Below are 16,166 nucleotides of genomic sequence, written 5' to 3' on the forward strand. Positions count from 1 at the left end.
CCCGATTCCGGGCAATTTCCATATCCTGAAACCCGATATTCAATTTGAGTTGTTTTAGTTCAAATATTTCTTGCCTTAAATATTGTCAGTGGAGGAAGGGGACCCGTAATCAGAAGGTTGCTGGTTCGAATCCCGATCCGCCAAGGTGCCACTGAGGTGCCACTGAGCAAAGCGCCGTCCCCACACACTGCTCCCCGGGCGCCTGTCATGGCTGCCCACTGCTCACTGATGGGTTAAATGCAGAGGACACGTTCCGTTGTGTCACCGTGTGCTGTGCTGCAGTGTTTCACAATGACAATCACTTCACTTTCACTTTTTCACTTTCATCCTCTGTACTGCGTCTTCAGTGTCCCTTGAAAAGGGTGGTGTACCTGCTGAATCCTAATATGATATTATACTAGAAATGTATTGGATTAAAGGAGGTGCATGGCCCGGCTCAAAGTTGCATGGCTGATATGCAACTTTTATCTTAAAAGTTCCCCTGTGATGCATCTCCTCCAGCTCATCATTAAACCTACGTTTCTGCTGTGCATCGTAATACTTTCATTGTCTGCTTTTTAAATGTTTCTATTAAAAAAGCATTAGTTCTGTGTTCTTACCTGAGCATCGCTGCAGTTCTCTCATGCCCCACCGGATCGGTGCACTGCACAGTTAAAATGAATTAACAACCCTGGGACGGTGTCACAGTTAGGATCACAAGGAAGGCCCATTAAGAAAGACCATGTAATTCAATGTATTATCTATTTTCTTTTAGTTACGACCTTTTCCGTTGCTGCTCAACTCTAATTGGCTGCATCACCTTCATTATGCACATTCCATCCTGTAACTTCATTGTGCTTTTCATGACTTTTCACCCTCGGTACGCAGCATTCAAAGAGATCAAGAACCTTTACTGCAGTTTAGCCACCAGATCTGGGCCAACATCATGAATCGCACTGAACTGAATCTGCTTTTAGCTGCTGGGTGGCTCACAGTGCTCCAGTTCTGTGTGTGTGTGTGTGTGTGTGTGTGTGTGTGTGTCCCTTCTGTGCTGCGGCGAAACGGAACTGAATGAGGACGTCGGCGCGGTCTGCCCAGGTGGATTCGGTCCCATGCGCTGCTGTCGGTTCAAGGTCAGGGGCTTGTTGCGTGAAAGCGCGGCCGTGAGGGAGTTCGCGGTGCGACCATTTACTCACCAGATATGACGTTCTCACCGCGGCCGTGTGTGGGTCAGGATAGGGGGCACTGAGAAGCCATCAACTCGCCTGACTGCCTCGCTGCGCGTAGCTTATTCACGCAATTCTGATTTATTCATGCTGTGTGTGTGTGTGTGTGTGTGTGTGTGGAGGGACGTTTGGCGTGAAGTTATTATTCTGTCACTTCCCATTAATGCTGAATAAACAGCTGCACGCTCCAGCTTCATTTCTTTCTTTAATCAGAGGAAAATTGCACCCTTCGCTGCATATGCCGGCGTAATTTCGAGCGCACTGAAAGGAGAATCACACACACACACACACACACACACCGACTCACACGTTGAGTTTGTTTGGCAACTTTCCATCCACCCTGAAATTATCTGATTATAAAAATGCTGAAGGAGATTGGGTAGGTGCTCTGAGACCGACGCTGGAGAACAAACAAAGATTCCGCAGCTTTGGCCTCAAGGCGTTCTCACGGAAACAAAGACAACAGTCCACACCTTTGCAGCATTTACTATATTTATCTTACCATATTTTATTCACGTATCTATTAATTATGACAACACACACACACACACGCGCTGAGGGCTTTTCGCGTGGAGCCACAGGTTGTGCGCGGCAGAGATGTAGGGAGCCACGGCCTCGGAACCGGCTTTATCCACAAAAGCTCCCAGAAATGAGTGGAACACGGGGGCGCTTTAAATGTCGGAGTGTCCGTGTAGCTTTTTAGTAACATTAGTGGCCCGAGGCCGGGAACAAACGGAGCCGGTGACCTTTTCATCCCACATGGGTCACGTTTGTGCGTGAATCCAGACCAGCTGACGGGGTAACCGAGGCGCCCGTCTCGCCGCCGGAACTTGGCCGTCGCCCTGATGAATGCCACGTCACAGTGGAAGGTGTTGCGTTAGTTTGCAAGCGAAAGGGCCGCGCGGTGCTCGCTGCCACGTTACGGTCCCACAGTGCATCGCTTCACAAGCGCCCGCATTCAAAGTCGTAGTAAAAGGCCACAACCATGGAAGCATTTGCCCTTTTTTTTTTACGTTACTTATTACATATACAGTGACAAAGTCACACTAAAGGCCCCATTAGCGCATTCGCCTAACGGAGGGCGATATTACACAAGAACAAGTACATTACATTTACATTTACAGCATTTATCAGATGCCCTTATCCAGAGTGACTTACAATCAGTAGTTACAGGGACGGTCCCCCCCTGGAGCAACTCAGGGTTAAGTGTCTTGCTCAGGGACACGATGGTAGTTAGTGGGATTTGAACCTGGGTCTTCTGGTTCACAGGCGAGTGTGTTACACACTAGGTTACTACCACCCACAAGTACATTAGATGGTAAAGGTTTTCCGAAGCTGATTCTGCTGCACGTGCTCTGCTTAAGAAGCCCCCACTGTGTGAGCATGAGCAGGGTTACACTTAAAGCGAGAGCGAAGCGATTGTCATTGTGAAACACTGCAGCACAGCACACAGTGACACAACGAAACGTGTCCTCTGCTTTTAACCACCGCCTTTGGTGAGCAGTGGCCGGCCGTGACGGGCGCCCGGGGAGCAGCGTGTTGTGGGGACGGCGCCTTGCTCAGCGGCACCTTGGCGGCGCGGGATTCGAACCTGCAACCCTCTGATTACGGGTTCGTTTTTTCCTTACCCGCTAGGCCACCACCGCCCCAGCATTTCCCACACGCCCTTATGCTGTACTGACGCCCTTATGCTGTACTGACGCCCTTTGCTGTACTGAGTTACCAGTTAGTCCTTTGACGGCGCCGTCTCTAATGCGGCGGCTCAGACCGACTGTAACACCTTATTACAGTGTTAATTAAGAGCAGCGTGCTGTCGCAAACGAGCCAGAACTGGAGCAGAGCTGTGTGTGAGGGAACAGCGCCTCACATTGACTTCATCGCTGTATTACAGCTGAAGAATGTGGAACCGCTGCAACAAAACTTTGAAAAAGCAAAACTTTAACCTCTCCCACGTTCGCTCACAGTCCTCACTCACAGGGCAGGACTCCAACCCGCTGCAGGGTGAAAGCACACACACACACACTCACACACACACACTCACAGATATGGAGTATTTAGAGTCACAAATTCACCTAGTGGACATGCCTTCGGGTGGCTGGAGGAAACCTGAGGGAACGCTGAGGAAGCCAGAGGTGGTGAGTCCGAATCCTGGCCAGCGTTTGGCATAAAATACACAGATAATATTTACAGTTACATTTATGGCGTTGGGCAGACGCCCTTATCCAGAGCGACTTACAACGTGCTTCCATGTTACCATGGATGAAGTGATCAGTTCTGGTTCACAAGGACCCCCAACTATGAACACAATCTTTTTATTCACTCTGTTCTAGTTTCTATACAGAAGTCAGACAAGAAGAAGGTTACAAGTTCATCTAAATATTCTCTAAAGAGGAAGGTCTTGAGCTGCCGTGTGAAGGTGCTCAGTGACTGAGCTGGAAGTTCATTCCACCACCGAGGGGCCAAGACGGAGAAGAGTCTAGATGAGCGTCTTCCTTTTACCTTCAGAGATGGAGGGACCAGGCGAGCAGTACTGGAGGCTCGGAGTATACGAGGTGCAGTGCGAGGTGTAATAAGGGCTGTGAGGTAGGATGGTGCTACTCCATGTTTGGCTTTGTAGGCCAGCATCAGTATATTGAACCTGATGTGTGCAGCTACTGGGAGCCAGTGGAGGGAACGTAGCAGAGGGGCGGTGTGGGAGAACTTGGGAAGGATGAAGACCAGTTGTGCTGCTGCATTTTGAGTTGTAGAGGTCGGAGGTACATAGAGGTAGACCAGCTAGAAAGGATATTAACCATAACTGTGACTTGGTTTTAAACACTGTGCACATGCTGAGAGGACAATTGACAATTTTTTATGTTGACTTTCTCAATTTCTGTAACAGAATGAAGCATTTGTCCGAATGACAAACTGAATGATGTTCTTATCCAATTAGCTCAGTCGATTCCCCTCTTTCTCAGTCATGGCCGCTAAATCTTTTTTCCAGTGCTGTATTACTAAAAGTCTAAACCAGGTGAGGTTTTTTTTTACATTGTGGTTCATTCAGAAACTGCTCTGGTTCGAGTAACGTGGCCCATTTATAGAAGCAGACCACCGCCCTGCTTTATTTTTAACAGCAGCGCAGTACCAAGGCGCACAATTATCAGCAGCATTATCAACGTCGGCGTGGGAGGATCTTCACTTCGTTCTGTCAACCCATGTGCTGCGTTTCCATGGGAACAACACAGTAACAAGATGGTAATTATTCCTGCGGAACCTTGCCAGTTGCATCAAGGTTGGAATTCCGCTGCGCTGCTGATGCTGGTTGGGCTAAAACTCGACACTCACCAGGCCGACTTTTAGCAGAGATGATCTACGCCGCAGGCTTCTCTCCTTCTTTCTGCCGGCACTTCTCTGAATTCCTCTCAGGACGTTTACTGATATCAAAGGTTTGATTGGTATACATTTTCTTGGAATTCATAGAACCCCCCCCCCCCAGAAAAAAAAAAAAAAAACTTCAAAGCAGAGGTCACACGTAAAATAAAAAACTGAAATATGCTTTCTAACCGCTAGATGCCGCTAGAATCAACAAAATCGAACTCTGCAGCACAAGCCAAAGGACAAGGCTGGAGATTGCAGTCCTCATCACTGTCCAGCCAGTCATGCTGTGTTCACCATAAAGAGCAAATATTTTTAATTCGACCGTATATGAACATATCGTGCCTGATTCACTTCGTGCGGTGACGGCTGAACGCTGTCGTGGATGCATTCGTTAAGGCCTTCTGTTACAGTAAATGTGTTGAGAATATGCATGTGTAAAACAGCATTACTGTATCACAATTTGTTGGTTTTCTCTTGCAGTTGTACAGGGTGGGACATCCATCGTTCCTGTCAGAAAACAGACCACAGCCGCAGATAATGTACAGTTAGACATCACATGAAACACCGAGACCATAATGGGTTCAAATTGGATATATTAAAATGGGTGAGGTTGTGTTGTCGTTTGTATGGGTAAAGTTCACAGACACAGTTTGTGATTCTGGCATATGGATGAAATTATTGTTGTTGTTGTTGTAGCATATAGCGTGGTACGAAATGACAATAGCAATAATCTGAATGTGCATTTATGTACTTTTATAATTATGGCATGAGATGGAATGGCTGTTCCTGTGGTCTCCCAGTACTGATCCCAGCAGAGCTGAAGAAGCTGGAGGACATGTTGTTCTCTCTGCCTCCCTGGGGTTTCTCAGATAAATGGAGAGGTGTAGGAAGTGCTGACCCAGATACATGGATTTTTTCGAGTGTGTGTGTGTGTGTGTGTAGACGGTAAACAGCGCAGCACCAAGAACATAAGACCTCACAAGGAACACTGCGGCATTTGCTTTTTAAAAAAGGTATTAGAATATAAAACATGTTTTGAGTTATTTCACCTTTTTTGTTAAGTACATAACTCCACATGTGTTCATTCATAGTTTTGATGCCTTCAGTGAGAATCTTCCAATGTACAAGGTACTTAAAATAAAGAAAACACATTGGATGAGAAGGTGTGTCCAAACTTTTGGCCTGTACTGTATGTATACACTTATAAAAATACAGCATAAATAGACAGTTTAGTTTAAAAGAGCAAACAAATATTTTTTTTTACTACACGTAAAACAAACCTCAGCTGTACTGTTTCCTTTCTTCGTTCGTTTCATGAATAAATGGAAGCCACAGCCTTTGAGTTAAATACCCAGTGAGGCTCTCGGGTAAAAACCAGGTGGAGACCCATGCAGAGCCAGACTGACTGAGATCCACAGAGACCATAAAAAAATCCATCAAACTGGGTCAGCAAGTCGGTAGGTGCAATGTGTGCACCTAATATGTCTACAGTTACAGTTAATTATAATAATAATATGCACTAATATAAATGGAACGAATGCATGTTTTGGGGCGAGTGCATGCATCATATTTCATATTCATGAATCCTGTTTATTATGGAAATGACGCGTGAGATGTAGGTTACGGGGTGACTGATGCAGATTGGCGCGCAGGAGTTACGATGAATATTTGAAATGTGACCCACATGAAGAGGGCGGAGGAGGAAGAGGAGGAGGGGGGAGGAGGAGGAGGAGGGAGATCCTCCCCGACGCGCGATGCTCCAGACCAGCCGCCGCAGCTCCGCGTCCGCCCGTTCCTCGGTCCTCGGCCGCAGCGGAGCCCCGGGGAGGTGAGCGACCGACTTATTTCTACGTTTTACTCGCCGTCTAACGCGCCGACGCTGATCCGAGGTCAGTTGGTGCCGGGTTCCGAGCGCAATTCACTTTGTTGCAGGAACACGAACAGCTTCGGCTTTCACTGTTGCCATAGAGACCCGCATCATCATCATCACCATCAAGCTCACTGTTACTACACCGCATCTGTTACTCCACAACAGTATCTGATTTACACAAGGTACTGTATCTATATTCCTCGTACAAAGCCACGACATGACGAAATTATTACAACGTGATGTATTGATACAGGATCAGAGAATAAAGCGGTGCTTGTAGGAGCAGGAAGAACCGGCTGTGCAGCATTGTTGGTGGCTTTGGACGTGAAACTGGCTATCTTTCTTTTCCTTTTTGGAGAAGCTCTCTGAAAGTTCTGCAACGTAGAATCCTCAGAATAAAGAGGACTTCAAATTCTTTGAGTAGGTGCTGTTGGACCTGACTGGTCGTTTCTAATGAAGCGTAATTATCATCATGAACCACATGTCCTGTTTCGTTCCGTTTGTTTTAAGCTAGTATCGTAATTGCACTCTATATTGTATATAATATATTATGTTTTCCAGAAAGAGGATTGGGGATTAAGGATTATAATCGTGATCAATTATGGGCAATTTTTATTATTATGGGCCTGTTTATTATTATGTTCTGTTCTTTTGGCGAATTTGTACGCTTCATGTAAAAAAAAAAAAAAGTCACTCATTCTGACTCTGGGCTCCGCCCAGTGTGACTTGGTGACATTGTCGCTGCTGTCATGAACGTCACCGTCCTGCAACATTGTTCATGTGGCTCATAATGATGTGTCGGACGGGGACGCTTCTCATACGATAAATCTACACAGACAACAATGGAGGAATGCAACATAAACATGGTAACAATATTAAATTCTAATAATTTATTCATTTGAACTTTAAAACAATTCGGCCTGTGTGTAGCGAACCTCTTCTAGGTGCAGCGTCCGTAATTAACCGCGGGGGGTTTACCGGAGCAGGACCGCAGGGACAGTGGAACCGAGGATGCGGATCCTGGTGCCTCGCTGCCAGCGGGGCGCCTGCCAGCTGCAGGGGTTGCTATGGAAATGATCTGTTCTCCTGCATTCATCACGGAGCCGAGGACGCGAGTTGTGCAGGAGGCGGGTGGAGTGGGACGTTGAGGGGGTCAGCGGGTCAGCAGGAGATTTCCTGGAGAGACGAACGTTGCCTGTCTGATTTCTGATGCCCCCGGCCCGGTTATCTAATACGGTTCTGCAGAGCGAGAGAGAGAACCGAGCAGGAGACGTTTTCATATTAATGTTACGTTTCATTACCACCTACCAGATTTGATCAAGAATTCAGCTTCGGGTTCCAGCCTGTTCCACCCAGCATCGGGTTACCAGCCCATCCATCGCAGCTCTGTTCCCAGAGACCTGATCCTGACACTCACATCACCCATGCGTGGTCCTGGTAGAACCCGGATCTTCAGGAAGGGCCCGAAATTACAATTGCAGATATGAAATATTCAACGTTTCCAACAGGCTCTGTCCCAATTCTGACGGCCTGCTGGACCGTGTGATACGCTGCTGCGGCAATAAAAGCTCCTCGCCAAAAGAAAACCCCCAAAAAACGAAAGCTGTCAGCGATGTTCTAAATGAAGGTTTTAACAAGATTCGGGTTGAGAAACAAAAAGAAGGTTCATTAGGGCGTGATGTATGATGCGGGTCAGTGGGAGATGAGAGAACGCTCCCTTGATGGGTGGCCTCCCCGGGGCTCGCGTGGTTCAGGTTTGGGGGGTCCCGTGATTAAACGTCGAGCGGGGCAAGTCTGCGCTCTGGGACCTGCCGCCGCTCTCAGGCTGTTCGTTAAGTAAACGTCAGAGGGAAGGCAGTTCCGTTCCTGCCGGTAATTAGACCGGCTTTTCATTTTCCGGGGCGGCCAGGAGACGCTCAGGTCAGAGGGGAGAGAAGATGAGTCTTGTTTATTTGGTAATCCATTTTTTAAAAAAGGCAAATGAGACAAGCCCCGGCGTGCGAAACAACTCTTCTCGCCTGCTTGAGGATGTCTCGCTGTTTCTATGGCAACCACACCTCTGCTTACTGGAGTAGCGTAAAGATGTCTCGTCGGGGAAGATGGAGAGTTCAGAATGGCCACAAACGTCACCGTCCTTCCAGAATCAGACGGAGTTCTGGGTCCCAGCTGTCTGCAGTAGCTCTCTCAGGTCGAGGACTCTCGGGGTCACTCCTGGCGCGAAGTCTGATTACGTGACGACATACCGACCCCCCCCCCACAAACCCCGACTAGTCTGGAATCAGCTGTGTCCAGACAGCGCAGAGTCCGACCTTCCGGATTAATGAGGACGGAGCAGCTGCTCAGGAGGAGCCCCAAAACGCAGGACCCAGAGACACTCATATTTCATAATCAAAGATTATTTAAGAGTGATGCACAACTGGGTTCTTGGTAGTGAGTGGAAGCCATTATGTGGGTTTGCGTTGCTATGGAAGTGATGGGTATTTTGGTGTTTATGGGTATTTTGGACAGAATGATTAAGTGTTCATTTTTATTATGGGTGAGGGTGGGTATTTTGAGAGATAAGATTTTTTTAAGGCGTTATTTTTTATTATGCAAGTGAAGTGTTTGTCACTGTGAAACACTGCAGCACAGCACACGGTGACAAATGTGTCCTCTCCTTGGTGAGCAGTGGACACCATGACAGGCGCCCGGGGAGCAGTGTGTGGGGACGGCGCTTTGCTCAGTGGCACCTTGGCGGATCGGGATTCGAACAGACAACCTTCTGATTACGGGGCCGCTTCCTTAACCGCTAGGCCACCGCTGCCCCGGATGTTGTGGGTGATACTTTTTGCTGTAATGGGAGTTATGGGTATTTTATGAGATACGGGTATTTTAGGATTTATGGGTATTTTTGGACAGCACAGGTTTTATTGGATGTTTTTTTTTATTGTGGGTGTTCTGGGTATTTTTGGAGTTATGGGTATTTTGGACAGCACAGGTTTTATTGGATTTTTTTTCTTTTTATTGTGGGGGTTCTGGGTATTTTAGGACTTATGGGTATTTTGGACAGCACAGGTTTTATTGGATGTTTTTTTTTTATTGTGGGTGTTCTGGGTATTTTTGGAGTTATGGGTATTTTGGACAGCACAGGTTTTATTGGATGTTTTTTTTGTATTGTGGGTGTTGTGGGTATTTTAAGAGTTATGGGTATTTTGGACAGTACAGGTTTTATTGTTTTTTTTTTTTATTGTGGGGGTTCTGGGTATTTTTGGATTTATGGGTATTTTGGACAGCACAGGTTTTATTGGATGTTTTTTTTTATTTTTTTTTGTGGGTGTTGTGGGTATTTTAAGAGTTATGGGTATTTTGGACAGCACAGATTTTATTGGATTTTTTTTTTACTGTGGGGGTTCTGGGTATTTTTGGATTTATGGGTATTTTGGACAGCACAGGTTTTATTGGATGTTTTTTTGTATTGTGGGTGTTCTGGGTATTTTAGGATTTATGGGTATTTTGGACAGCACAGGTTTTATTGGATGTTTTTTTTTATTTTTTTTTGTGGGTGTTGTGGGTATTTTAAGAGTTATGGGTATTTTGGACAGCACAGGTTTTATTGGATTTTTTTTTTTATTGTGGGGGTTCTGGGTATTTTTGGATTTATGGGTATTTTGGACAGCACAGGTTTTATTGGATGTTTTTTTTTTGTTTTGTGGGTGTTGTGGGTATTTTAAGAGTTATGGGTATTTTGGACAGCACATGTTTTATTGGATGTTTTTTTTTTTATTATTGTGGGGGTTCTGGGTATTTTGGGAGTTATGGGTATTTTGGACAACACAGGTTTTACTGGATGTTTTTTGTGTGTGTGTTATTGTGGGTGTTCTGGGTATTTTAGGAGTTATGGGTATTTTGGACAGCACAGGTTTTATTGGATGTTTTTTTGTATTGTGGGTGTTCTGGGTATTTTAGGATTTATGGGTATTTTGGACAGCACAGGTTTTATTGGATGTTTTTTTGTATTGTGGGTGTTCTGGGTATTTTAGGATTTATGGGTATTTTGGACAGCACAGGTTTTATTGGATGTTTTTTTGTATTGTGGGGGTTCTGGGTATTTTTGGATTTATGGGTATTTTGGACAGCACAGGTTTTATTGGATGTTTTTTTTTTTATTATTGTGGGGGTTCTGGGTATTTTGGGAGTTATGGGTATTTTGGACAACACAGGTTTTACTGGATGTTTTTTGTGTGTGTGTTATTGTGGGTGTTCTGGGTATTTTAGGAGTTATGGGTGTTATGGACGCGATTGGGTGTTATGCTTGTTATGAGAAGTCTGGCGCTCCGAAGGGAACTGAGCTGATTTGCAGCATGACTGAACGTGATTAAACACCGAGATCTTCAATGTATTTAACTGTCCTCCATCACACACCATCCGCACTCATGCCTGTTTAGACCAGCTCTAATCTGCCGCTATTGTCCCAGACATGATATATATTAATTACACACACAATCGCTCGCATTCGTATCTTCCATAGTGGGTGGCTATATAATCTGTAAACAGGCGTCGGCCTCCATGCTGTTCCATCATTAATTGAGTATCTCCAGGGGTTTATGGATGCTCAGCGTGTTTATATCTCTGCAGCGAACTGGGAGGCGTGGCCACTGGTTACTGGTGGCTGCACTGGATCATAAGAGATGCTAATTAGTTTTCCCTTTGAGCTGGCATTGTACACGAAGAGATTAGAAGTGAGAAGAAGGAGCCCTCCTCCGAGCGGCGCCCCTGCTGGCTGGCGCAGAGCTGGCAGTGTGAAACGAGTCCCGTCAGGACGCGGGGGTGTCGGCGTGGCTCACGGGTGGTTATTTATAATCCTTTATGAGGCGCGTGCTGCTTGCTTTCACACCAAGCGGAGAGCCTCCTGCAGGGAGAGGAGAAACTGAAATAATCTCTTCAAAATCTCGCCGCAGGGGAGAACCTGCGATCTGAAAGGCGCATTTTCTGAAGCTCCACCCTGCGAGGACCGGATGGCCGCGCCCGCAGCCCAGGAGTTCCACTGGCAGAGCCTGGCGCGCCTGCCCAGCGGCCGGGTCTACCACTCCCTGGCCGAGGTTGGGGGGCAGCTTTACATGATGGGGGGCTGCGACTCGGCAGGACGGCCGTCCAGTGCCCTGGACCTCTACTCTCCGGAAGTGGACCAGTGGGTGGGGCTTCCCCCCATGCCCACGGCCCGCGCCGGCGCCAGCCTGGCAGTGCTGGGCAAGCAGCTGCTGGTGGTTGGGGGCGTCGGCAAGGATCAGCGCCCAGTGAAGGCGGTGGAGGCTTACAACACAGAGGAGGGGAGGTGGGTGACGAGGAGCTCCCTGCGGGAGGCCATGATGGGCGTGGCCGTCACAGTTAGAGGTACGCCGAAAAATGCACACACGGGGGGGCAGCTTTACAAGACCGTACAAGACTTCTCACTTTGTGCGTTGCCATGTGCGTGTGCGTAGAGGGTCGGGCCTTTGCATTAGGTGGGATGGGCTCGGACCTGCAGCCGCGCGGTACCCTGCAGCAGTATGACCTGAGGAAGGACATGTGGGCGATGCTGCCCCCGATGCCCACGCCCCGCTACGATGCCAACGCTTGCATTCACGGCACCAAGATATACGTGGCAGGTGAGTTCAGACCTTCAGGGTTCAGTGCACGGGCAGATCTGAGGGGTGAGTGAGGAGCTCAGGGCTCCAAAATGCGTTTTCATGCAGCTCGATGCCGAACGAAAGCCCCGTCTGTCACCAACCTTCATCACTCCACCCGTCCAGCTCTTCTGCTTCACTTCGCCCTGTTTACACATTGATATCAAGGGCCAAAGCAGATCCTCGTTCTCACCCACGGCCAAAGAAAACTCTCTCCACACATGAACCATAGTTCCTGGCCCACTCTACACACTCTAATACAGAAGATACAGAAGGAGGAAGGAGTTCTCTTCCTACAATTAAACAGGGACCATTCAGGAAGGTGGAAACTAGGGCAAGAAAGACAAGGAATGCAACTTCTCAGTTTCCAGACGGATCTGAAGACGGCTGAAAGGCGTCTGTAGTATGCAGACATCCCAAGTAAACCTAGAGAAACTCTAGAGAAAGCAAACAAGGGCATACATGCAGGGCAGTAGCATGAACATTGCACTCTTGAGAGGAGCACGAAGATGACGGATTGATGTGCTGAGCCGAAAGCATCCTGATTGGTTTATGTTGTTAAGTAAACTAATCAGGTTTCAGTGCAGAGATGGGGGGGGGGGGGGGGGGGTAAATCTCCATGAAAGGACGTTTTTTGTGATGAGTCTTTTTGATCGTCGACCACAGGGGGGCGCCAGGGCAAGCGCTCCCTCAAGGCCTTTGAGGTGTTTGACCTGGAGACCCGCGGCTGGGCTTCGCTGCCCAACATCCCGTGCAGGAGATCGTACGCGGGCGTGGTCTGGGACGGCGCGGGGCGCCTCTGCTGGCTGGGGGGGCTGCGGCAGGGTGGGCTTCACCAGAGCGCCAAGTTCACCAAGACGGTCAACATCTTTGATAGTGGTTCTGGTGAGTTCCCTTTACTAATCAGTTTTTTTTATGCTAGTTAACCAACGGCCATGCACATACATGGGAGGTAGGGTGGTGGTAGCCTAGCGGGTAACACACTCGCCTATGAACCAGAAGACCCAGGTTCAAACCCCACTTACTACCATTGTGTCTCTGAGCAAGACACTTAACCCTGAGTGTCTCCAGGGGGGGACTGTCCCTGTCACTACTGATTGTAAGTCGCTCTGTATAAGGGCGTCTGATAAATGCTGTAAATGTAAATGTAAGTCACATCCACTGGTATCAGTCCCACTTTAAAAAAAAAAAAGAAAAAATGAATTCAGACTCATTTATTATTTAATGCGTGATTGTGCCCTGAAAAGGTGAAATGAAATATTGATTTCTGCTGCATTTTGCTCGGTGACTTCCTTCCACACGGCAGCTGGCGAAAAAGGTCAGTTCGGCTGTATCTTTTTTTAATGAGCCGTAGCGGGGTGTTCGCGCCCCGTTCTGCCATTGAGGCGCAGTGAGAGCTGCGGATTCTGCACGAGCCCCAAGACTGGGCAGACTGGGGTCCTGACTTCAGGAGGAAGTGAAGACCACTCTTCAACAACAACATTTAATTATTATAATTCCCATAATCACATACAGTATGTTTCAATGGCCTTTGACATGCCCTACAGTTGCCATCCTCACACTTGATCCTTCTGCACTGGTACAGAAATATATGGTTATTTGGGGGCGTGTTAACCTAACTAGGACAGCCTTACTAAGGTGAATTGAACTGTGCTTGACCACGTGACTGTGTAATGAAGTGGACTTAGTAATTGACTCTGTGTCTGGGACTTTAACAGAAGGCCAGAGTGACAAGATGTGTTTTCAGTTTAGATTTAAACACTGAGAGTGTGTCTTGAGTCCCGAACACTGACCAGCAAGCCGTTCCATAACTGTGGAGCTCTATAGGAGAACAGTCTGCTCCCAGATGTGACCTTCTGTACTTTGGGTACCAGTAGTGACCCCGCAACCTTCGAACGCAGGGGGGCGTGGCGGTAAAGAACTAAAAGTTTGCTCGGGCACTGCAGGGCGAGACCATTAAGTGCGGTTCTAAGCGTGATTACATTTACATTTATACCAGATGCTCTTATCCAGAGCACCTTACAATCAGTAGTTACAGGGACAGTCCCCCCCTGGAGACACTCAGGGTTAAGTGTCTTGCTCAGGGACACGTTGGAAGTAAGTGGGACTTGAACCTGGGTCTTCTGGTTCACAGGCGAGTGTGTTACCCACTAGGCTACTAGCACCCTGATCTGGTGCGATGTTCTGCAGTGACGTGCCTATGGATCTGTGTGCCTCAGGGTCGTGGCTGCGGTCGGAGGACACGGTGCCCATGAAGACCAAGCGAGCCGATTTTGCCTCGACCATCTTACATGGCCGGATGGTTGTGGCCGGAGGACTGGGTAAAATCATCTAATACAGCATGTTGTGGCCTGTTTTTGTCCTGTGGTCGGGCCAGAGTTCACCGTAACAGAGTAAATCATTTTGCCTAGATGAACATTCTTAAACCGTTAAGCATATCAGCAAATATTAACATTCTGGAGAATGAGAATGTGCTTTGTTGGAATCTGCAATTTGATTGGCTGCAGCATTACTGTGAGAACAACATCTCATTCCCTATTGGTGTCTCCAGGCCACCAGCCCTCGGTTCTGGACACAGTGGAGGCCTTCCACCCCGAGAAGAGAAAGTGGGAGAGGCTTGCTCCCATGGCAACGCCTCGCTGCTCCGCCTCCAGCATTTTGATTCGCCATCGCCTGTTTGTGGTGGGAGGGGTCAACCAGATCCCAAGCGCCGCTCACGAGATGCTGTATGTTAAAGAGGAGGCGTGTCTGTAGCTACTGACCAATTGCTCTCCAGCCAATCAGACGCAAGCAGAACGTCTGGATCAAGCCTTAAACTTCAGCCAAGGACTGGCACAGCAGAAGTGACACACTTTTGCTCCACACACACACTTACTCACTCTCTCTCTCACACACACACACACACACACACACACACACAGTGTATGGTGCACAATAAGACAGTTTACTCGTCAGTGTAGTGCTACATGTTGTATTTGAGTAGCTGAGTTTCTCAGGTACGCGCTGTGTAGCACATTTTACGGGCCTGAGAATGTGTTGTGCTTCTGTGCACTTTGTGAAGACTGTGCTGTCGTCTCCTGTGGTTTCATGGATGAGGAGTTGTGGTAGTGCTGACCCAGTTTTCAGAGCATCAGGCATCCACAGTGCTGGAAGTAAATGTGGCTTCTGACGTTACAATCAGAGCTTGCAAGCTTGTGGAGGGAGGGCAGCCGAAGCCATTTTGGCTTGAGAATTCATGGGGAATGTTCTCCGCAATAGAAGACAGTTGAGAAATATTAGCAATATTTATCTGGTTAATCTATCCATAAGGCCATTCATACCAGCTGCATGAGCTGCACGACAGTGATGCTGAGGATGCGGGCGGAGATGCAATATAGTTCTGCTCCCCTCACGCAAAAATAGTTGCTGTCACACATCCGCAATGCATGCTGAAGTATTTATGCTGTCTTATAGCTTCTAATTAGTCATTCAAATAAATATCACCGATTTGTGAACTAAAAGCAAGATTTCTCCCACATGGCCTGTCATAAAATGCTTCAGACTGTAAACAGTGAGCAGATCATGTAGACACAAGAAGAACACATCAGGAGATATGAGTCAAATAGTGTCCAAGCACTCATTGTAATTGTCTTTATAATACAATTTTGTAACAGTGCAATGTAGCACAGAGTAGAAGGTCTACAATACGTGAATTGTTAGTCTAACAGTTTACAGTTTCATTGTCATAGTCCCTTTCTTAGACTGTAGCAGGTACTGGGGATGTGCAATAAAAGCCATATTTGTTAACCACATAGGCTGCAGGTGGATTCTCTTCTCTATTAAAAAAATGAAATCACATACATAATCATGACTGAAAATGTTATAAGTGGTCTTTAATAATTTGCATTAGTGCTTAAGCAGTTTGGAGTTTTATCGTAGAAGATCGAAGGAAGGTTGGGCACTTGATGTATTTCCCATAGTGACCGTCAGAGGCCAGACATATATATATTCCCTAAACACACACACACACACACACACATATATGTATATGTGTATATGTATGTATATACATATCACGCACACATACATACATATGTATGTGTATATATAAAT

The 16,166-nt window shown here is 47.2% G+C and overlaps 1 protein-coding gene across 7 annotated transcripts; it reads left to right on the forward strand.

Annotated features, from left to right (window-relative positions):
* The first annotated feature begins 3,865 nt into the window (after positions 1–3,865).
* Positions 3,866–15,863, forward strand: klhdc8a (kelch domain containing 8A). 7 transcript variants are annotated; one of them, XM_028999329.1, is made up of 8 exons: positions 3,866–6,019; positions 6,253–6,390; positions 6,495–6,614; positions 11,370–11,802; positions 11,892–12,056; positions 12,741–12,959; positions 14,294–14,395; positions 14,626–15,863. In XM_028999329.1, exons 4-8 carry the CDS (start codon positions 11,427–11,429, stop codon positions 14,826–14,828), a joined length of 1,065 nt encoding a protein of 354 aa, XP_028855162.1. In that variant the 5' UTR covers positions 3,866–6,019; positions 6,253–6,390; positions 6,495–6,614; positions 11,370–11,426; the 3' UTR covers positions 14,829–15,863. The 7 variants fall into 7 exon arrangements, with proteins under 7 accessions (XP_028855162.1, XP_028855159.1, XP_028855158.1 ...); XM_028999326.1 differs by lacking the exon at positions 6,495–6,614 and having other exon boundaries at positions 3,866–4,215; positions 4,319–5,166; XM_028999325.1 differs by lacking the exon at positions 6,495–6,614 and having other exon boundaries at positions 3,866–5,166.
* The last annotated feature ends 303 nt before the right edge of the window (positions 15,864–16,166 follow it).

This window comes from Denticeps clupeoides, chromosome 12 (genome assembly GCF_900700375.1).
Source record: "Denticeps clupeoides chromosome 12, fDenClu1.1, whole genome shotgun sequence".
Lineage (NCBI taxonomy): Eukaryota > Metazoa > Chordata > Actinopteri > Clupeiformes > Denticipitidae > Denticeps > Denticeps clupeoides.

What these genes read in the sequence shown, in the direction of transcription:
- klhdc8a (XM_028999325.1), top strand. Translation starts at nt 5,119, where the DNA reads ATGAAACACCGAGACCATAATGGGTTCAAATTGGATATATTAAAATGG. An exon ending in AATTGGATATATTAAAATGG is followed by an intron (nt 5,167 to 6,252) that starts GTGAGGTTGTGT and finishes ACCCACATGAAG; the next exon opens with AGGGCGGAGGAGGAAGAGGA. An exon ending in CGTGGCCGTCACAGTTAGAG is followed by an intron (nt 11,803 to 11,891) that starts GTACGCCGAAAA and finishes GCGTGTGCGTAG; the next exon opens with AGGGTCGGGCCTTTGCATTA.